Source organism: Myotis myotis, unplaced genomic scaffold, assembly GCF_014108235.1.
Source record: "Myotis myotis isolate mMyoMyo1 unplaced genomic scaffold, mMyoMyo1.p scaffold_m19_p_7, whole genome shotgun sequence".
NCBI classification, from domain to species: domain Eukaryota; kingdom Metazoa; phylum Chordata; class Mammalia; order Chiroptera; family Vespertilionidae; genus Myotis; species Myotis myotis.
In genome coordinates this window covers 656902-679199 of record NW_023416379.1, presented here as the reverse complement: position 1 = coordinate 679199, position 22298 = coordinate 656902, and the positions used below count along the sequence as shown (strand labels likewise).

Here is a 22298-nt window from a genome sequence, read left to right as displayed (position 1 = left end):
TGTGCCCTCTCGGGGGCTCCTGCCGGTCGGCCGGCCCCTCCACACTGATTGCTCTGCCGCCGCTGGGGCGTGTGCACAGGCCGCTCAGTTCAAAGGACAGAAACCGGGGTGTCCATGTCGGTCCTGCTGCCGCTTTACGAGATGGAACCACGGCGCCCGGGGGCCTCTCGGCCGAAGCTGAGCCGCTGGTGCTCGCGGGGCACAGGCAGGCCACCCCCTCACTACAGGCAGCGAAGGGCGAGCCGCTCCGGAGGCCGAGGCCCAACTCGCCCAAAGGCGTTCCGTGAGGTTAAGTGGCACATGAACGCCCGGGAGGTGGTGGGAGATGACGCTGTGGGATTTCTCCAGCAGCTGGGACCGCAGAGCGAGTGTCCCCCTCGCAGGGCAGTGCCCGGGGGCCTAGGAGCAGCGGTCGGCAGCCTTTCGGACTCACGGACCACCAGTGGCGACCACTGCTTAGGACGAAGGACTCCCACACCCCCTCCTCACAGCGTCAGGATCAGACGCTCCCGCAGCCCCCGTCTCTCGGCCTCGGGGGGCTGAGTGGCTGCCCTACCTCCCGCGTCCTCGTTGGGCCCACACGATGGAGCCAACACCCCTCTTTCCTGTGACCCCGGAGGCAGCGGCAGGAGCGAGCTGAGGGTCCGACACCACCTCCATCTGGACGTCTCCGCCCGGTGAAGTCAGCACCGAGGGCGCGGCCGAAGCAAAGCGGATCCGGGCAAACAGTGAGGTCAGGAGCTTTGCTGACACAAGGCCCAGCCTGTCCCCGAGGGAGGGACAGTGAGTCAGGAGGAGAGAGGGACTGGAGCCGGGAGGATGGAGCGCGCGGGACGCCTGGTGAGGGCAGGTGAGCCGGCCCGACCGACAGCCTCTCCGCCCGCGGGCTCAGCGCGAGCGGTGCCGGGAGACGGGGAGGACGGACGCCGCGGCATCGCATCGGGAGACGGGGGAGCGGGGCCATGAAACACGAGGACCAGCCTGCCCGTCACGGCACAGAGCAGCCGCCGACGTGAGGAAGCCTGTGGCCTGACGGCGGCCCAGGACGGTGCGGGGGGCTCGCGGACATCGGGGCACAGGGGAGGCGGCTGCGGCGGGGGCAGGTGTGAAGAGACGCCCCCAGGCCGCGAGCCCGAGTCTTAGAAGAGAGGCCCACGCACAGGGGACAAGCCGTGCGGAGCGCGGACCCTCAGCAGGAAGGACGGTGTGACTGGGGACCGGGGACCCCGTCATGGCGAGACCTGCCAGCCCTCCTGTGATGAGCAGGTTACCGGGGAGCACAGAGGGGCCGAAGCAGCCAGGGCTTTTCGTGGATCCGGCGTCACCTGCCAACAGGACCTGCAGGGCTCCACCCACCCGCCCGAAGGAGGCGCACGGCCTTCTGGGCCCAGGCAAACCCCAGACAGCAGAGCCAAGGTCCTCAGCAGACCGCCGGGGCCCAGCCTCACGGTGACTCAGAGACAACGGCAAATCCTGGGTTTATTCACCTGAGGCGGACGTGGGGGTCCCGTTCCGCCCAGTTTCCCGCAGGGTCCGGCCACCGAGCCCCGAGGAAGATGCTTTCAGGGACGGGAGCAGGACCGCGTGGCCACCCGGGGGCGGCAGACGCCCGGGCGAGTCCGTGTCAGGCGGCTCGTGAGACCCCACAGCTCGAGTTCTCCGATGTCTGACGGGGCGGGAGGCGCCCGGGGCTCGGGGACCCTCGGCCCAGCCTGGCACCTGCTCCTGCCTCCACTCCGGGGGTGACGGCCACTTTTCCAAGCGGAACTTCAGGCCACAAATGGGCAACAACATGGGAGAACCCACATCCGCATAATAAACAGGCGAACACGGTGGACTTTGTCCTCAGCCCTGGGAGGCCCCTCCGAGCCTGTCACACCCTCCCCCCCAACCTGTTCCTCAGGAGGACGGCTTCCGGAACACAGGTCAGGTTGCCTGGCCTCACACCAGGGTCATGACCTTCAGCGCGGTGGGCTGGAACCGGCAGATCTTCTTCTTCAGGGCCTTGGAGGCCTTGATGCGGCAGAGCTTGGGCACCGGGGACAGGGGTGGCCGGGAGCCAGGGGTGCGCAGGGGCTGTGGGGGGCTCGTCCCAGGCCAGGCCGGCCGGCCCCCCACGGCCTGGACACCGCCCTCTGCGTCGCTGCCGCTGGACTCCCGGTCCCCGAAGCGGCCGGCCGTGTGGCCGCTGGCCCTGTCCTCGCTGGTCGCGGTGATGGGGGAGTGGAAGAGGGAGGCACACGCGGCCGTGTGCTCGGAGCCAGACTCGCTCCTGGCCTGCGGGTGCCTGTGGGGCGGCCTGAGCCTGGCCCGGGAGCACGCAGGCCGCGGGCCACCCCCTCTCCGCGAGGCCGGCCTTGGAAGCCCCAGGCCAGGTCCCTGGGCGCCAGGCAGGCGGGCGCGGGCTGAGATCTCCACGGACGACCGCCACCGGCGCTGCCGCTGCCGGGCCGCCCTGCCGGCCACCCCAGGGGCTTCCTCCCGGGGGAACAAGGCCTGGGCGGACGCTCCGTGGCCTTCCCGGCGGGCCACCAGCAGGGGGACGAGGAGGGACACTGGGTAGAGGCTGCACTCGGAGCAGGACCGGCCGGGAGCCTCCCTGGCCTGGGGAGGTCTTCTCTGAAGTCCAGCGCCCCATGTGGGGGGCAGCAGGGGGGCCAGGACGGCGCCCCCAGGTGGCAGCTGCCTCCCCAGCCTCAGTGCCCTGTTGCTGGCTCCCCTCCCCATCTTCACAGCCTTTGTGGTGGGGAGGCCAGGCTTCTGGCCCGTTCGCTGCCCCAGTGGGGCAGCGCTGCAGACGACAGAATGGGGGTGCACACAGGGCCCCGGGCCCGTCCTGGTGGACAGCCTGGCTGTGCCCTCCCGGCTGGTAGGAGTGGCCTGCGGAGCCCGGGGCGCACCCCTCAGCTGAGGGGAGCCCGGAATGGTCCCCGCATGGACGCAGCTACGGGGGGGTTTCTGTCCCTCCTCCGGAAGGCTGCTGTGGGGCGGGGGGCTCCCACAGGGCGCAGGTCCCCACTGCTCAAGGCTGTTCCCGCCCGTGTCCCTCCTCAGAGCCCCCCCTCCCACGTCTGCTCTTCCTGGGGAGCAGGTCAGCCCCTCTGGGTGACGCTCAGTCTCTGCTCTCTGGGCTGGGGGTCCCTGCTCACCCACATGGCCCCTTGGGGTGCCCCCTAGGCCCCGCTGTCTAAGCAGCTTGTCTATGTAGGCTCGGGCTGCGCCAGCCTCGGGGATCAGTCCCGTCCGGATGGGGCGTGGCCCTGAGTGGCCGGGAAGGGACTGGCTGGAGGGCTGCGGGGGGCTGTCCCTCTGAGGGGTCTCCGTGGGCAGAGCGAAGAGGGGGCTCTGCAGAGCCACTGCGTGCAGGGGGCTCGGGTACAGGTACACCTCCCTGCCCCCCTTGGACACCAGGTCACGCTGGTACGTGGGGTCCAGCCTGAGGGGCAGGGGGCCCAGCCCGCGGCGGAGGAGCAGCGTGGACACGGCGTCGACGCCGGCCGTCGGGGGCCCCGCCCCGGCCAGGGGGGCTCTCTCGAGGTCACCTGGGAACGAGAGAGGAGGGATCCGGGAGGAAGGGAAAGTGCTGGCACGCCTGTCCCTCCGACAGCCCACCCTCACGGCGCAGGTCTCCCTCTGCGGGGGCCTCTCGTGCACACGGGTCCCCTGTCGGCTCCAGCCTCCCCTCAGAGCGACCGACGCGTTTTATTGCAACAGCCCCGCTCCAGTGGGCGAAGTGGGCCTTTGATTCCTACCTCCACCCCAACCCAAGCTGCTACAGGGAATGGGAAGCCGCCCAAAGGGAGGGTACCCCCCCTCACAGGCGCCCGCTGTGCTCGCATCCCGCCGCCTGGATGGGACCCCCACCTTCCCGGCTCTCCCGTACCTGTGGACACGGGCCTGGGCCGTGAGGGGCCCGCACCGTCCTCGGTGGCCTGAAGTCCCCCCGCGGGCAGGGGCAACCCGCACATGGTGGTGCCATCGGCCGACCAGGGCCGGCCGTCCCCTGCGCTGGTCCTGGCCTGCGGGGCGCTGGGCAGCAAAGTGCCCAGGGAGGAGGACAGGCGATCGCTGCACACGGATGTGTAGGAGGCAGACAGGGAGCAGGAGCCGCCATCGCTCATCTCGTAGAAGCCTGGGCGGGCAGACAGGAGGTCAGTGCAGGGCGTGGGTCTGGGTGTGTATGGGTGTGTGTGTGAGTGTGTGTATGGCGTGTGTATATATGTGTGGCATGTGTATGGGTGTGTGTGTGTATGTGTATGGTGTGTGTATGGTGTGTGTATATATGTGTGGTATGTGTATGGGTGGGTGAGTGTGTGTATGTATATATGTGTATGGTATGTCTATGGTGTGTGTATATGTGTATGGTGTGTGTATATGTGTATGGTATGTGTATGGTGTGTGTATATGTGTATGGTGTGTGTACATGTGTATGGTGTGTGTATATATGTGTGGTATGTGTATGGTGTGTGTACATGTGTATGGTGTGTGTATATATGTGTGGTATGTGTATGGTGTGTGTACATGTGTATGGTGTGTGTATATATGTGTGGTATGTGTATGGGTGGGTGAGTGTGTGTATGTATATATGTGTATGGTATGTCTATGGTGTGTGTATATGTGTATGGTGTGTGTATATGTGTATGGTGTGTGTATATACGTGTGGTATGTGTATGTGTCTGTGAGCGTATGTATATGTGTGTGTATATATGGGTAGGCGTATATGTGTGTGGTAGTGTGTATGGGGATGTGTGAATATATGCGTATGCATACATATGTGTATATGTGAGGCACACATATATTATGCATGTGACACATATATGTAGCGGTGCATGAGCTCACTTGTGTGCACAGGCACATGCATTTCTATTACCACGTGTGTTGATATGCGTGCACACATTTTACATACATGTCTGTGCATACACATGTGTATGTATGTGTGCCCGCGTCTGTGTGTGGTGTGTGTATGTGTGCATGCACGTGTGCAAATATGCCTGCTTTCTCTGTGTGCAGTGTCTATGTGTACACACATGTGCCTATGCCTGTGTGTGGCGTGTACCTGAGCTGGGCCGACTGTCTCCGTCGGGGCCCTCGGTGGACGTCCTGCACACGTCGAGCTGCAGCTCACTGATCTGCTGGTCCAGTTGGTCCAAGTGGGTTTTCAGGCCGAGGTCCTGGCATCTCAGCCGGTTCTAGCACAGGAAAGAGCACAGACATTGGGACACCATGGCCGTGTCCATCACGGACACAGGTTAAGCCTGAGGCCCCCCGAGCCCCGCGCACCCTCACCCTGCAAGCAATCCGCCCGCTCACAGGAGAGAAAGGCCACTGGCCCCCTCCCCCGTGGTTTCCTCCTGATCGTAGCCTTCTTATCAGCAATGGTCAACTGGACACTTTATACACACACACAGACTCACACAGACACACACACACAGATACACAAACACAGACACATACAAACACACAGACACACAAGACACACACACCTACACTCACACAGACACACACACAAACACACAAACACACAAACCCACAGACACACACACTCACACACACATACACACTCACACACATATTTCAGAGAGAAATGGGGAGGGAGAGACAGAAACATTAATGATGAGAGAGAATCACTGATTGGCTGCCTCCTGCACGCCCCGCACTGGGGATCGAGTCTGCACATGGGCATGTGCCCTGACCAGGAATCGAACCTGGGACTCTTCAGTCCACAGGCTGATGCTCTATCCACTGAGCCAAACCATCCAGGGCTCATGCAGACAGAGTGACTCCGCCTGTGAGTGAGATCAGGAGCCGACAGCACAGAGACGCCCAGTGGCCGGCACCGCACGCAGATTCCCACCTGCTGTCTGGTTCTTTGCACATATTGTACATACAGCACATTAAGTAATACATATATAGTGCATACACGTGTATATCAATAACACACATGGTGCACATGTGTACACTGCATCACACACAAAGCACACATAGGAGTGTATCTTATATAATACATACACAGCACATGTGCACATTATATGTGTGATACATCAGTGTTTATATCATACATTTGGGCATGTATTATATAAACGTGTACATTTTATAGAACATACACTACATGCCTGTGGATAGTGCTCAAAACACATCCACACATGTTCGCACGCAAATGTGTATATTGCACAACACACACACATATGTGGCACATGTGTCACGGCCATATGTTATATACCGCACGGCACATGCGTGTGATGAGTGCTTATCATGCGTGTACACACGTGCCACTAAGTGCAGGTGAGCCACCGGCCCTGTTTAATAAACGCTGATTCCCCTCTCAATGGTAGGACCTCGCTGTGTTCAGGGTCTGCTGCATACGCTTCTTGTTTTGAGTAACAATTCATTTTAAGGAAAATAATTAACGAACGTAATTATGTGGTGCGTCCTGTTCAAGGAAATCATTAATTGTGTTTTGATTTTACCCAGGAAAGGAGGGAATCCCGAGGCCGATCACGGCTCAGGAAATCGCTCTGGTGCCTTCACCGCCCTGAGAACGCAGTGGCGCGAGGAGGCGGCCGCGGGAGGAGCAGGCGCAACCACTGTAGACTCCCAGGGGTCAGGCGGGCGCAGAGTCTGACAGCCCCCGGGCCAGGCCCACCGGACGGCTTCCCAGGAGTGGGGGTACCGGCACGAATGCAGATTCCCGGGCCCCTGCCACCCAGGGGCCGGATCCCAGGCCATGCCTGCATGCTAGCAAACTGCCCAGGACCACAAAGACGCTGCATGGCCACACCACAAATGGCCTGAAAACGCCTCCCGGGGCCACCACTGGACACACCTGGGGCTCACCCTCCTCTGCAGGCCACTCACAGGGAGGGGACAGCTGCCCGGGCTTGGTCTGTGCCCTTCAGGTGCCCTGTGGGTGGGCCGCATCACCCTCCCCCTGTCACCCTCTCACTGTCCCTCAATCAGTAGCAAAGGCTGGGGCCCAGATTAGCCTCCCTGGACGGCAGGCAGGAGCCGCCAGGGTCCGGCCGGCGGCCGCACCCTCCCTGCGACCTTGAGCTCAGGCCTCCCCGGAGAGCTCAGGCATCAGGCCCAGGGCCCTGCACGCAGCTGGCCCCGAGCTGCGCCTTGTGCAGCTGCCGGGACACTCGGGACAAGCCGGGACCCGCAGCCTCAGCCCTGGGGAATTCCTAGGGAACCTCTCAGGCAGGGCCGGCCGCCCCCCACCTGCCGCCCGAGGGCACGCCTCCTGCTGGGCGCGGAGCCTCCCGCCTCCTGGGCAGCCCAGTGTCTCCAGTGCCTCCTCGGGCTGGCACCTCTCCCTGAGGCGGAAGCAGGTGAGCACAGGCTGCCCAGACAGCGTGACTGCTTGGGTCAGAGGTCACGGGCTTCAGCCACAGGGAGCGGCGAACCCTGAAATCTCCTCTCCGTGGTGCATCAGGGCGCTCACTGCCCAGTGCGCACTGACCATGCCGAGGGCACCCTCCCGTGACTTCGGATGCAGCGCCTGGTGAGTGTGGATGCGAAGGCAGCCTGTCAGCCAGGAAGCCCCACAGGGTTAGGTGCTGCGGTCGGTCCACACCCTCCTCCTGCCTTCACCCCGGCTGGTGAGCCCGGCCGGGTGGGCGTGGCAGGGAGTGTGCATATGCGTGTGCATGTGTGTGCGTGTACCCGCGTGCGTGTGTGTGTGTGTGTGCGTGTACCTGCGTGTGCACACGCAGGGGTTAACTGGGAGTGGCTGGTGGGTGGCGGCCGGCACGGAGTCTGGCTGTACTCTGCACCCCAGAGCGAGGACACTCCTATTTGTCCCCGTGCTCGAGCTGGGTTGATGTCACATTCAGTCTTCTCTTCGGCTCACGTAATCCGTTCCGAGAACAAAGTCCCAAGACAAAGTCTGCGTGTTCCTTCTGGCCCCCACATTAAAAAACTGAAACAAAAGAACCTGTTTGATCCTCTCCTCCAAAGGCTGCTGGTAATTAAAGGCTGGCGCGCACCAGCTGATTTGTTACTGAACGTTAATCATCAACTTGTGCGCCCCCCTCTCTCCCTCCCTCCGCCTCCCCCTCCCAGCACAGCTCAGCGCAGCCTGCAGCACGGGGCACCTCCTCTGCGGCTGCTGTGTGCGCCCCGCGCTCACGGGTAAGGTACGCTGGTCCGGCTGCTGGGCCCACAGGGAAGGCTGCAGAGTGAGGTGTCTGCAGGGAGGGGAGACCCCAGGGTCCTGGGGCGGACACAGGCCTCCCTGCCCCGGACCGGGCTGTAACCAGTCCGTCATGACCCAGCCCAGAGCCAGGGGGCTTCGTGGCTACTTTGTAAGGAAAGCGACTTCTACCCAGGACGCTGGGTTTCCCTTAGAAACAGGAGCACTGCAAACACTTCCAAACCTCACAGCCCAGAGGAGCTGTCAGGCCACAGAGGACCTGGGGGGTCACCAGGCCGAGACCCCCCCAGAGGACACGCCTCTCTCTGCAAGTCGGGGCGCACCCACGCGGGCTCTCCCCAACCTGTGGTTACAATAACACGACCCCATGCAACCCCAGCACCTTCCTGGGGCCCCTGGGGGTGCGCTTCGCATGCAGGCACTTCCGGCCCAGAACCTGCGGCAGGAGAAGCGGGTACGGACCGATCCCAGAACCTCTCAGACCCCAGCCCACGCGTTCTCCCCAGGACGGCGCGAAGCTCAAGCCCAGGAATGCGCCCCTGTCCGCGGGGAGCAGCGCGCCGTCTGGTAGCTTCCTGGATCCGGAGGGGTCCCCGCGCCCGGCGCCCCCCGCCCCCCGCCCCGCGCTCCTTACCAGCTGCTCCTGCAGCGCCACCAGCACAGCCTCCAGCCGCTCGTGGGCGCGGGGCGCGCGGGGGGCGGCGGGCGCGGGCGGGGGGTGCGTGGCCAGGGCGCCCCGCACCGCCGCCTGCTGCCTGGCGCGCAGCCCCCGCAGCTCCTGCAGCCCCGCGAGCGCCGCCAGCAGCCGGGCGCGCACCCTGCGGCGGTCCCAGCCCGCAGGCCGGGGGTCGCGGGGCGCCCACATCCCGCGCTTCCGCGCCCGAAGCCTCCGCAGCCTCCCCGGCCTCCGCGGCCTCCCGGGGGCGGCGCCCGGCCTCTCCCCGCCCCCCGCCCGCAGGTCGCCCAGGTGGGGTGGGGCCTATCGGCCAGGAGGGCGGCCTCTGCACCGCCCCGAGGTCATGGCCGCCGGGCCCTCCCAGGGGCGGAGAGGGGACGGAGGGGAGTGGAGCAAACGTGTGAAAGCGCTAACTTGTTAGAAAGACATTCCAGCCAGTGTCGCTTGGTGGGAACGGTCTCCGCTAAAACCCCGTGGGTTTGGAAGGCACCTCGCCGTGTCCTCTGTGCTGTGGAACCCTCGCTGGTCTTTGAAATGGCGGCCCCCTGCGCCGTGGTGGGCAGACCAGGAGGCCTTTGCTGAAGGGCACAGCTCCGTGGCTCGCGGTCTGTCCCCGCGGTTGTTACTGTGACCGACCATTTCAATCCGGACCCCGGGCAGCAGGGTGAGCGCGTGCCCTGGCGGCAGGCAGAGCCTTCAGCCGGACCGGGGGCACGGGGGGGAGGCCCCCGGGCACAGAGCTCGGGGTTCATGGGCTCTGCGCCCAGACTTCACGCCTGTCCCTTCAGCCCCGCTCTCCCGCTCAGCCACCTGTGCACCTGTGGGGCGACTGGCGACCTGGTGGCTGACAACGTCCTGAGACTGAACCGGAGGCCTGATGACCGAGAGTCCGGGTGCCGTGAGGCCCCACAGGCGGGCAGGGTGCACCTCGACCCCCTGCCCCTCCCTTTGCTCACGTCCAACCAGCTACCTGTGCTAACGCGCTAGGTTAGGTCCCCAATGGCAGTCACCCCCACTCCCTGGCTGCACCCCCATTTCTAAACTATCCGTTGGGACATTGCATGAACGTAGCTCCTACGATAAGGTCTCTGTGACGGGCTCCTCTCACTGAGCGCGCTTCCCAGGTCCGCCCACCTATTTCCTTCTTTGTTGGTGAGTAATATTCCCTCGTGTGAATAGAGCACTTTTATTCCTCCTCCGCTTCCTGTCGGACAGGGGTTTTGGCTCCGTGGCCGGTAGGAATGATGCCGCTGGGACATCCATGTTATCATGGGGACATATGTTGTCATTTCTCTTGGGTCTCCGCCTGCGAGCGGAACTGCTGGGCCACAGGGAACTCTGTGTGTGACCGTGTGAAGAACTGGCAGCTGCTTTCGAAAGTCTGACTCCCCCAGCGCTGTCTGAAGGCCCCGCCTCCCCACGTCTGCCCACAGTTGTCGGGCTCCAGCACCCCGTGGAGTGAGGTGGCGTCTGGCTGTGGTTTCGACAGGCGCCTCCCCGTGGCCAATGCTCTGGCTGATGCACTAAGGAGGAGAGTGGGCCCGATGAGGACCGGGGTGCACGGGGCACGGCCATGTGAGGGCCCAGGGAGCGGACAATGTCTACTGACCGCTGCCCAGGTCACTCGCTCCTGGACGCAGCGCCCGGTCACCACCAAGCAGCCTGTCATTCATCTGCTCTACACCCTGCGTGGTCCCAGCCCCGCTCAGGGAGGCCACGTGCGCTCAGGTGGGCTGGGAGGCGCTCTGCCATCCGACCCTCCTCCGTCCGACCCCTCTCGCTCCTCCCATCCGGCTCCTCCTGGCCCCTCCTCAGCCTCCCCCGACTGCCGGCCCCCCCAGCGCAGTCGCCTTGCAGTCTCTCAAGTGCCCAGGACCTGTGCACGCGCCGGGCCTGCAGCTGGAAGGCGCGATGGATTTCTGCTCAGTCCCCGCTCCCCGCGTCCTCCTCCAGGCCTCCCTTTCCCACCAGGTCCGTGGACGCTGCAGGGGCCCAGGCCTCTCTCACCTTTGGAACACCGTTCGCAGCTGACACCTGCTCGCACCGCTGTAGTCGCCTCCTTAAGGTGGTTACGGTTCCTCGCGTGCCTCCCCTGGGCTGCGGGCTGGGTGAGGAGAGGCGGCTGCTTTCACGCGATGCAGCTCCGCGGATGGAGGGCTGCTCCGCTCACAGCAGCTGCCGGAAGCCCGGCTCACGGGCTCACCACCGGAGGCCGGCGGAGGGGCTTGGGCGGGCGGTTCGGTCACTAAACGCACGTCTGGCTCCTCGCGGGGAGCTCGCTGTGTGTAAGGTGACTGCGTTCTCCTCGCAGTTTGACGCCCTACATCTGCGTGGGGACCTGCCTGACATTTGTCCACGTGTGGGCTCCTGTGGCCGGTTCAGCTCACCCCCGGCAGCCGGCCGCTCCCCTTGCTGGCCAGTGGGCCCCTGCAGACCCTCCCTGCAGGCGCCCGCCCACAGCTGCCCCGGTGCCCGGCTCAGGGGCTGGCTTGCTGCCCTTCACTGGCTTTGAGGGGAGGAGACAGCCACGCCGCGGCCCCCAGGAATCGGGGAGGGAACCCTGCGGGTGCTGACGACGCACAGGCTTGCCCTGCGCACAGGAGAGACGTGTCTTTCAGGAGGCGTTGCCTCGAGTTACAACCGCGGACGCAACAACTGGACAGAGTTTCCGGGAGAAGCGTTTCCAACCTCGGTGAGTGCAGGGCAGCCAGGCGCATGGTCTGCAGGGCCCTGTGCTCAGGAGGGGGCCCAACCAGGGTCCCCAGCGCCACCCGGACTCCCCACCACAGTGCAGGACGCAGAGCCCTCTGCCCAGGGACCAGGACAGGACCGCACCAGGCACCAGCGCTGGGTCCCCTGGTGGCGCTGGGTCCCGTGTGCATGGCTTCCTCTCCTCACCCCACCCCACCCCACCCCACCCTCGTGTTGGTTAGACACACCCCAGGGCAGTGCTGCGGGAAAACAGGGCCAGGAATGAGCTCAGGGTGGGCCGGGCGGCCAGGAGCCGGGAGGCGCTGTGGGGATCACATCTCCCCGGCCTCCTTTCTGGTCGCTGACTCGCATCACTCAGAGGAGCCTCACTCAGCGCCTCACTCAGCACTCCGCCCGCTGACTCCACGCCCTGTGCTGTGCCTCACCCCACCCGCCCTCCCTCTGGGATCAACACCTTGGCTTCAGGAGCCACCCCTCACACCTCCTGTCCTCACCCCGCCCTGCCCCGAAGGCGGTTCCCATCTGCCCTCCCAGGCCGGGCAGAGGCTGGCAGAGGTGCAGGGAGGAGCCGGCCACCCCCTCAGGGTCCACCGTGGCACTGGGGCCCCACCTCTGGCCCTGAGTGAGGAGAGCGGGAGGCAAGGGATTATGGAAAAAGTTTGGGGAGAAAAACCTCAAGGTGAGAAAATTGTTTCTTCCAGACAATTGGAAACAACAAAAGAACACACCACACCTCCTCCCGGGAGCTCCCCCCACCCCTCGCTCCCTTGTCCTCTGTCCACTGCAGGTGGAGGACAGGCCCTGCCCACACGTGTCAGTGGGATGTGTGTTGATCTATTTTTCTGAAGTGCCGGGAGCCGGTCCATCCTTGCTGTTTCAAAGGACCTGGCATATATGGCATACTGTTCTTAATATGTTTGCTCACCTTCTTGGCACTATGTGTTTTAACCAAGGTCTCTGAGAAAGGTTGTTTCCCCAGGTAGGGATTTTCCCCTGAAGTTAGGGAGGGAATAAAACCTCTTAACTAAGTGCCAGGCGGGTAATTACTTTAACTACAGACAATCATGCTTAAGCTACATAATGGAGATAAGAAACGCCCTAACCTTTGTAATAGAGATTGATAGGATTGAATCAACTGGTATAAATACAGATGCAACAAGACAGCAACACACAGAACTTAGAATACAGAGCTTAGAACACAGAACTTAGTACACAGAACTTAGAATACGGAACCAAGAGAGACAGAACCTAGGCACAGAACCTACACAGAACTAGAGACAGAAGAACTTCGCTGGAGAGAACATGGCAAAAGATCCTGGACAGAAACTGGCCTCAGAACCTACAGACAGAACCTAGTGAGAGAACATGGCAAAAGATCCTGGACTGAACCTGACTACAGAAATTGGCAAGAGAACCTGACTAGAACCTGGTGACTGAACCTGGCTGGAGAACCTGGACAGAACCTGGCTGGAGAACCTAGCGAGGGAACATGGCTATAGAACCTGGCTGGAGAACCTGGAGAACCTAGCAAGAGAACATGGACACAGAACCTGGCTGGAGATCCTAAGCAGAACTTCACTGGAGATCCAGACCAGAACTTGGCTGGAGATCCTGGCTAGGCTGCTGATCAACTGAACACTGTCTCTGTGTCATTCCCTCTTCGCCAACTCCATCCACACCGTTGGGGACCCCTGGACCTGCTGGGGTTGGACCCCAGCACTGAAGTTATTTCCTCCTCCCACACCCACCCCATCCCATCCCTCCACCCGCCTCATCGCCCCTAAGCCTAAGCCTCGCGAGTCACCGGGTGGGAGTGGCCTGGCCCAGAGGAGCCTTCGCAGGGCTGCCCCCTGCCCCCAGACCAGGCCTGAGAGAGGGCACTGCCCAGGTCGCCCGGTGGAGGCAGCAGCCTGGCGGGCATGCGGGGCTCAGGGGAGCTCGGGGAGCCCGCCAGGCGGGGGTGGGGGGAGGTGGGCAGGGAGGGAGCGTTCCATTCTTCCTGGGACCGAGGCAAGGGGGACGATGTCCTGTGGGCACCCAGATGCAGACAGAGAACACAGATCCCCACGACCTTCTGTTGCTGAATTCAGAACTTCATTGAGGAGCACGACATGGAGTCTCATGCAGTTTTCACATCATGAACTCGTCTTCTTGGGGCTGCTTCTCAAGGCCTTTGGCTGTGAGGACCGTCCTCAGCTCATGGCGGACAGAAGCAGCAGGCAGGCGTGGCCGGGTCTGCAGGGAGGGCTGTGCAGGGCTGTGCAGGGGGGGTGAAGGGGGGTGCAGGGGGGTGAAGGGGGGTGCAGGGCTGTGCAGGGGGGTGAAGGGCCGGTGCAGGGCTGTGCAGGGGGTGCAGGGGGGTGAAGGGGGTGCAGGGTTGTGCAGGGGGGTGAAGGGGGTGCAGGGGGGTGCAGGAGGTGAAGGGGGGTGAAGGGGAGTGCAGGGGGGTGAAGGGGGGTGCAGGGGGGTGAAGGGCGGGTGCAGGGCTGTGCAGGGGGGTGAAAGGGGGTGCAGGGGGGTGAAGGGCGGGTGCAGGGCTGTGCAGGGGGGTGAAGGGGGGTGCAGGCGGGTGAAGGGCGGGTGCAGGGCTGTGCAGGGGGTGCAGGGGGGTGAAGGGGGTGCAGGGTTGTGCAGGGGGGTGAAGGGGAGTGCAGGGGGGTGAAGGGGGTGCAGGGGGGTGAAGGTGGTGCAAGGGGGGGTGAAGGGCGGGTGCAGGGCTGTGAAGGGGGGTGAAGGGGGGTGCAGGGGGGTGAAGGGCGGGTGCAGGGCTGTGCAGGGGGGTGCAGGCGGGTGAAGGGGGGTGAAGGGGGGTGCAGGCGGGTGAAGGGCAGGTGCAGGGCTGTGCAGGGGGGTGAAGGGGGTGCAGGGGGTGAAGGGGGGTGAAGGGCGTGCAGAGCTGTGCAGGGGGGTGAAGGGCGGGTGCAGGGCTGTGCGGGGGGTGGCGCAGACTCGGGCCTAGGCAAGGGCTGGCTCTGGTTTATAAGAACAGCTAGTCTGTGAGAAAGTAACCAAAAGCTCCTTCTTTTCCCTGTAAACGTGGGTAACAGCCGTGGGAGCTGAACCAAACCCTGCAGCCCCCGCCCCTCAGGGAACATCGCCTGAGGCCCCAGGTGCCGCCGGACCCGTTCCTCTCACCGGCCACGAGGCGGAGGCCGGAGCAGGGGGGCTCTGGCGGCACCTGGACAGTGGACATGGACAGTGGACATGCGCCTGGGCGAATGGGAGGGACGGCACGGAAAGCCCGGCGCCTGCCGGTCTGGGCAGGGAATCCCGTGGACAGGCTGCAGGGCTGCCTCTCGGTGAGCCGGGCTGGGTAGGCGGAGCTCCTGCCCCTCGGGGCGGGCAGAACCGGTTCTTCTGGGGGAAGGTAGTCCCCCCAGGACCCAGGTGCTGCAATAAAAACACACAGAAGCCCAGTGTGTGCCTCAGCGGTTGATCCAGGAGGTCTCATCCAGTTCCCCGTCAGGGCACCTGCAGCTCAATCCCCAGTGTGGGGCGCACAGGAGGCAGCCGATCCATGATTCTCTCTCAATGTGGATGCTTCTCTCTCTCCCTCTCCCTTCCTCTCTGAAGTCAATAAAAAATCTTACACACACACACACACACACACACACACACGCATGCGCACACATGCATGCATGCACACATGTACGCGTGCACGCTCATGCACACACATGCCCACACACACACTCATGCAGACGAGCACACCACATGCACACTCGCACATGCACATGATCACACACACACATGAATGCACACACACACACACATACGCATGCACACGAGCACTCTCTGCGTTTCCCTCTTCCTTCCCCTGGTACGGGGGAGCCTGCACTGTTCCAATTACGCTTTACATGTAAAATATTGGAAAATCGGGAATTAATTTCGGGAAATCACACATTGAAAACACAGGCGCTGCGTGGGGCAGTGGGGACCTGATGCCAAGTGAGCGGGTCTGCGGCCCCGACGAGCTGAGGACCCTCAGGAGGAGCGACGCCGTGCTCTGCGGGGCTTGCAGGTGGCTTTGGGACAGATCGGGAGGAGGTGACGGTCGTGTGCGTGTGGCCCAGGGCGTGGCCTGTCTGAGACGTGTTCGGTGCATGAATGCCTGGCCTCTGGTTGGGACATTCTTCCTCCGTCATCCCCTCTGACCGGGGAGCACCGCTGCGGCGTTTCTCCGGGACCCTCCCCAAGGCCTCGCAGCGTGGAGTGTAGCCCCCTCGTGTCGCAGGGGGAGGAGCTGAGGCGAGAAATTCTGCTGTGGGGACGGGCTCCTCACGCCGTCCTCACGGGGGTCTGGCCGGCACTTCGGTCACTGCTGCGTCTTCATTCTGCATCTTCATTCTGCGTCAGGCCGCGGTGCCCTCGGGCCAGGCCCCGCCCAGCCAGCCCGCGTTCGGTCGTCTCGGGAGACGGGGGCTTCTGTCAAGTGGCATTCCCCATCCACACGACCGTGTGACCTCAGCAGCCCCGTAATTGAAGAGAACAGGTATTTACACATAAAAAACGAGGAACCTGTTAAAGTTCCCCCACGTCTCGCGTGGTTCAGGGTTCGGGATCTGGAAGAGGAGCTGCACGCAAATGAGAGAGAAGAGACAAGAGATAGTTTGGAAATACTGGGGGGCCAGGCGGGCAAGTCCAGCTCAAGGGGAAGGACTTCCCCTGGTGCTCAGGCCGCGCCAGGCCAGCCTTTTATTGGTTTGGGATCTGCCCATGGCCCTTAGGCAGGCAGTTTCCAGTGACAGGCAGACTAGCCCATCAGCAAGGATTTACATACTAGTAGACGGGGAGGTTGCTTCAGCCACCACTGTCTGGACTAACAGTGGGTGCACAGCCCTGACCATTGCCAGAGCTCAAGGGTCGCCAGCCTCCCGGGATCCTCGTCCACTCTGCTCTGCTAGTGAGGACCATGGATGCCTTCCCACACCAACGAACAAATAGATGGATGAACAGAAAGGACTGAGACAGTGAGGCGGGAAACAGACTGTGGGATCTCAGAGGGGAGGGGGTGGGGGAGGGAGCAGCCACGGAGCTTAGATCAGACGCACAGCCATTGGCAGACAGTGGTGCCTGGGGTTGGAGCAGGGAGAATGGGGGTGTTAACGTAAAAACCACTGAAACCTGTAAAGAATTTTTGTGAGTTTATTTGAGCCAAACTGTCGACATATGCCAGGAAGCAGTTTGAGATAATTGAGATAGTGCTCCGGAGAATGGCGGGTTACATCTGTATTTATACATTTGCAATCAGAGGAGGGACGTAGGTGGGTTACATGAAATCCATTGGTGACAGATTAAGGAGGAGGGATAAAGCAAAGCAGGGAAACCCCTGGGATTGGATAAAAGTAAAATGATGGACACATGCTTAGGTGGGTGCAGGATCAATTAACATAACAAGAAGGAATTTGTGGTATCTGTCCTGGGACCCAGCACTTTTGGTTGTGCCCCAGGGGCTCCAGAAAAAGGGAAGTTACAAGTTACCCAGACATTTCAAGGGTGTGTTATCATAGATGCAGAAAGACAGAGGCTCAGTTAAGGTAAAGGTTGACCTTGTCAGTGAAGATACCGGCCCAGGACGTAACTGCCCACCATCACTGCTTTAGTTAACGTTTAATTTCAGACCGTCCTTTGTGGTGACTTTAGGTCTGAGTTTGCAAGACAGCCATGCAGGCCTCCCCTGAGCTTGTCAGGTCAGCATGTGGCCCCTTTCATCCACAGGGGGAAAAGGTGGACGTGGGAATACCTTCAACAATAAAGATATATTAAAAAAAAGAACCGAATTCTGTTAATTTGTCCATCGTAAAATAAATCATAAGCAGATTTCGGGACAGCAGGGCGAGCACCTCCTGTGGGAGCCCCACCTGTGGCATCTCGGTTCCCCTCCCCCCGCCTGGTCCCCCTCCCCCCGCCTGGTCCCCCTCCTCCCTTCTGGTCCCCCTCCTCCTGCCTGGTCCCCCTCCCCCTGCCTGGGTTCCAGGGGCCCAAGTTCTGTTCCCGCAGCAGCAAACGCAGCATGAGCCTGTGGCCTGTTCCAACGGGAGGGACCCTGATCCCAGTGTCTGAGTGAGGAACAGGCCCCCAAACTGGGTCCTTGTAAAAATCAGCCCCGATGGAAACTGCAATCGCCGGGGTGTCCTTCACAGACGAGGGTCAGGTGTGGTCAGTGCCCGCGGCTCTGGCTCAGGCCTGTGGGATGAAGCACGTTTTTGGTGTGAGCAGGGCCCCCCCTGGTGTGCCTGTGGGGAACCACACGCAGGTGTGAAGAGGGTTAGAGGATCTTGCTTCCTTATGCAGATCAGCGTCCACACTCCCCCCCAGCCCCCCAGCAGATCACAGTTCAGAAGCCCGGAAGCCCCAGTGCAGCTCAGCTCCACCTGTGAACCTGGAGGTCACGGTTCAATTCCACTCGAGGGCACATGCCCGGCTGCGGCTCGATCCTCAGTGGGGGGTGTGCAGGGGGATCCTTCCCTGAAGAGTCGCCGGCACCTGCTCTGGCTCAGACGCCGCATCAGGGAAAACCAGGCTCCCCCCGACCCCCCACGTCTCTCGCTGAGGAAGGGGCGGGACCTCAGAGGTGCCGTGAGGAGCACATGGCCAGCGGCCCAGGGTCAGGAGAGGCTGCAGGCTCTGAGGTGTGAAGTCGGTTCCGACCACAGTGTGTGTGGGGGGGACCGGGGTGGATGGGGCAGGGACCAGGAGGTGGTGTCTCTGGAGCCCTAGAGTGAAAGGAAGTCACTCAGCTCAAAGCACAGCCACGGGGCAGGGGGCGCGGGAGCCCCCAATGCAGAGGCCAGCGAGGTGCGGACCAGCGGGAAGGGCCGGGCGCCTGGAGCTCCGCGCGCAGGTGTGGCAGCGAGCGCACAGGTGCAGCCGCTCAGCACGCCCGCTGGGACGGGACGGCGGCCTGACCTCGGCGTGGGGCGCTGGGACCACGCTTCTCCTCCCCGGCCCCCACCTCGCGCAGCCCGTCTTCCTGCCGCAGTCGGGGTTCCCTCCGTCTGTTCTCTGTCCACGCTCTTTCCCTCAGGGATTATGCTCTCTTTTTAAAAAAAAAAAAATATTTTTATTGATTTCAGAGAGGAAGGGAGAGGGAGAGGGAGGGAGAAACATCAGTGATGAGAGAGAATCATCGACCGGTGCCTCCTGCACACCCCACACTGGGGGTCCAGCCATCACCTGGGCCTGTGCCCTGACCCGGAATTGAACCCTGACCTCCTGGCTCGAGGTGGATGCTCAACCCCTGAGCCCCGCCGGCCGGCTGGGTGATTGATTCCTAATGAACCGAGCGCCTCGCGCCGGCTCAGTCTGCGTCCCTGGCGCCAGAGCAACGAGGCTCCGGAAGACGCGGCCTGGGCTCAGCGACACTCAACTGCGTGCGACAGGGACGAGGTCGCGTGGGGCCTGGCTTTCCGGGACTCCGAGGCCACCGGGACGGTCCGAGTGGAGGAAGCCACGGCTGCGTGGAGGAGAGAGCCTTTCCCAGGTCAGTCGGGCAGCTCCCGCCGAGGCGCGGCCACCTGGGGAACCCCCCGGAGACGCAGACCATTACCGTCTCTCTTGTTTTTTTGGGGGGAAAGGGGGTTAGGGTCTGCACCCTCTGCGTCCCATGGACACGGCGAGGCCGCCTGACCCCGAAACTCTGCCCTCAGCACCGTTTCACGCACTCTGATTCCCAGGGAGCCAAGCGGGTGTGACATACACAAAACCGTGTTCCGGCCGCCTGGCCGCACGCTCTGTGCCTGAGCCCGGCCCTGCCCCTCGAAACCCACCTGTCTCGGTCCCGTGAGACCATTTCCTGTGGCCCCACTACGTGCTGCTCTCAATGGCGCAGGGTGTCTGGGGGGCGCAGCTCTTGTGGTCCCGGGAGGAGCCCTGCCCGGTGTGGCCCTGCACAGAGGCAGCGCCTGGGAGCTCCCGGTGAGGCGTGCCCGTCGGGCCAGGGAGGGGACGTGCCACACGCACGGGGATGTGTGGCTGGTTTCGTTTTCCCGCGACGGGACAGGGCGGTCGGCGCGTTCTCTGTGGGTGATGTCACTGCACCACGAAGACAGCGTCCGATCGGACTGTGCAGTGGTGTGCTTCACGGTGGCGGTCTTTTCAGTGCACTGAGAAGATGGACACGTGAGCGGCGTCCCTCTATAAACCGCCGTTCAGTGCAGTCATTGTAATTTACTGGTGATATAATATCGTGTTTTGTTGTTTCGGTAAAGTGGTCCCCGGAGGTTTGCGCTGCAGGCTGGTGAGGGGACACCCAGCCGCTGGGCCCTGGGCTCGCCCTTGGGACCCGGCTCTGAGCTGCGGGGCAGGCCTCACGTGCAGTACCGCCTCCGGCCACCAGGGGCAGCCTCGGCCCGCGCCGGACCAGGTCTGGGCGGGGGGTGGGGGTGGGGGGGGTGGGGGCTGAGGACGGAGAATCCAGGCCCCGCACGTGCAGGGCGCTGGGCCGTGGTCTGGGAGCAGAGGGCTCCGCGGCCTTCGGAGGGCTGCACGGGGGTGGGGGTGGCGGGGGCGGAGTGGGGGGAGGCGGGGAGCTGGTCTCTGTCCCGCCCAGGCGCAGGCGGCTGCTCAGTCCTGCTTGGGGACCAGCGCTGGGGAGGCTCCGGAGGACCCGCCACCAGATGGCGCTGTTGCCCAGGGCTCGTCCAGGCGCCAGGTGTCCTCGGCCCCTGGGACTGGGAGCCTGGGAGTGGGAGTGGGGGTGGGGGTGGACCGAACCCACGCCCAGGTGCGCTGACCAGGACTCGCCCTCCGCGCGCTGACCAGCCGCGCAGCCCTGTCCGTGTGTCTCGGTGGCCTGGGGCGGTGGGAGAAGTGGGTAAGGGTCTGGCCATTGACGGGTGGCCTGGCAGAGAGGGGGCCAGGTCCCGGAGCAGCTGCAGTCGGAGCAGCAGGGACAGGAGCTGGAGAAGATGGGGCGCAGGCCCTGAGCCAGGGGTCAGAGGTCATCACGGTGCCCTGGGGCCCACGCGCACATGCACGCGCACGATGCACATATGGGTACAATGCACACGCGTGCACACATGCATGCACCTGCTGGGAGCAGACCCTGGCCCGGCTCACGGCAGTGTGGCCCCTGCCTGGCATCGGGCCTATGGGAGGTGCATTGACCCTGGGTCTCTCCCCAGACCCTCCGAGCTCCTGGCTCTCAGAGCCTCTGCTGCACACCCACAGCTCCCACACCTGGAGGCAACAAAGCCCCATTCAGCCCGGCTCCCTTTATGGCCCAGGTGCTGGGTTTCTGCTACTTTGATGTGAGTGTTTGCACCTTCAGGGCAACAACGGTCCGGCCTGGGGTCCTGCTCCCAGCCCACAGCCTTTACTGCCTCCAGGTGCGCTGCTGCCGTTACTGATAAGGCTTAGCACCTCCCCGCGGGCAGGCCGGGCTGATAGGAGGAGAAAGGGCGATTGTAGGGGCTGCAGCTCAGCCGCCCTCCCAAGGAGCACCCGTGTGGACGAGATCCAGGGGGTCACCCCCACCCGGCGTCTGTTTACAGAAACCGCCTCCGCGTCCCTTCCCGTCAGAACAGCCGCTGCAGATAACTGGTCCTCGTAACCGAGGCGCGCAGGTGGCTGTCTCCGGGCACGACCTTCCTGGTGGCTGGGCTCACACGGTGCTGGGGGCGGGGTCTGGCCCGAGCCCTGGCATGGCCGCCGCCTGGAGGAGGGGTTGGGGACGCTGTGGCACCTGTCCCTTGGGGCTGACCGGGGAACAGACGCCTACTCTGGCCAGGTGTCCCCCCGTCTCCCGTGGCTCCTCCCAGGCATCCGTGTAGCCTTCACCCCTGACTGTCCCCACTGTCCTCCCTCTGAGGGGACAGCGAAGTCACTGGCAGGTCGTTTTCCTCCTCGCCTTCGTCTACCTTCAGGCACAGGGGGTTCTTTCAGAGACAGGCACCCAGCACCTCGTGTGACCGTGAACCCGAGACGTTTACGGTGGGACGGCTCCGGCCGCCCTCCCTTGCTCAGCCTCTGAGGTCAGGAACGGGTGCGGCGTGCCTGCCAGGTGGATGTAGGTACCCCCGTGGGGAGGGGACGGGGCGCCGACACCAGCAGCGATGCCATCTCGGTGCTGGGCAAGCCAGGGGCAGCCCAGCCGGGAGACCTGAGATCCGGCAGGTCCCTTCCCCTGGGCCCTGTGTGTCCGCTGTGTCCCCACTGTCCTGAGTGGGGAGCACGGGGTGTGGGCAGCGGGAAGCGATGAGTGTTAGGGTCCCGGCTCCCAGCTGCTGACCACACAGTGTGTGTCCACAGATGTCCCTCCTGACCTCTGCCCCAGAAGCCATTCTGCCTCAGCAGGAGTGACAACCCAGAGGGAGTGACCAGGGCCTGACCCCAGGCCCCAGCCACTGACCCCTCGCAAACCTCGCGGGATAGAGCCTAGGTCACTGGGTTCCAGAGGAACATGCCCGCCCCCCACGCCTGGCCCTCCCCCCACGCCTGGCCCTCCCCCCATGCCTCCAGCCCTCCCCCCATGCCTCCAGCCCTCCCCCCATGCCTCCAGCCCTCCCCTGCGTCTGCTCCACCACCCGGCCCGGCTCCGCGTGCAGTTCTCCCCCTGCATCTGCGTCTGGCCCTCCCCCCACTTGTCCAGCCCTCCCCTGGGTCCATGTCCACTCGCCCCCTCCCCTGGCATCCGGCCCTCCTGCCTCCCCTGTCCTGCAGCCTCTGGGGCGAGCTCAGCCCAGCACAGCTGGACAGACACGTGATGACCAGGGTTGGGCCACGTTGGCCTGAGCGGAGCGCATGGGGCTGCGGGTCCCT

At 63.4% G+C, this 22298-nt stretch overlaps 1 protein-coding gene across 1 annotated transcript; it reads right to left on the bottom strand.

The window, feature by feature from the left end:
- Nucleotides 1–1461: 1461 nt before the first annotated feature.
- Nucleotides 1462–9097, bottom strand: DACT2 (dishevelled binding antagonist of beta catenin 2). The gene is made up of 4 exons (XM_036318001.1): nucleotides 8787–9097; nucleotides 5057–5189; nucleotides 3884–4132; nucleotides 1462–3542 (listed from the first exon to the last, which is right to left on the bottom strand). Exons 1-4 carry the CDS (start codon nucleotides 9015–9017, stop codon nucleotides 1942–1944), a joined length of 2214 nt encoding a protein of 737 aa, XP_036173894.1. The 5' UTR covers nucleotides 9018–9097; the 3' UTR covers nucleotides 1462–1941.
- Nucleotides 9098–22298: the final 13201 nt, after the last annotated feature.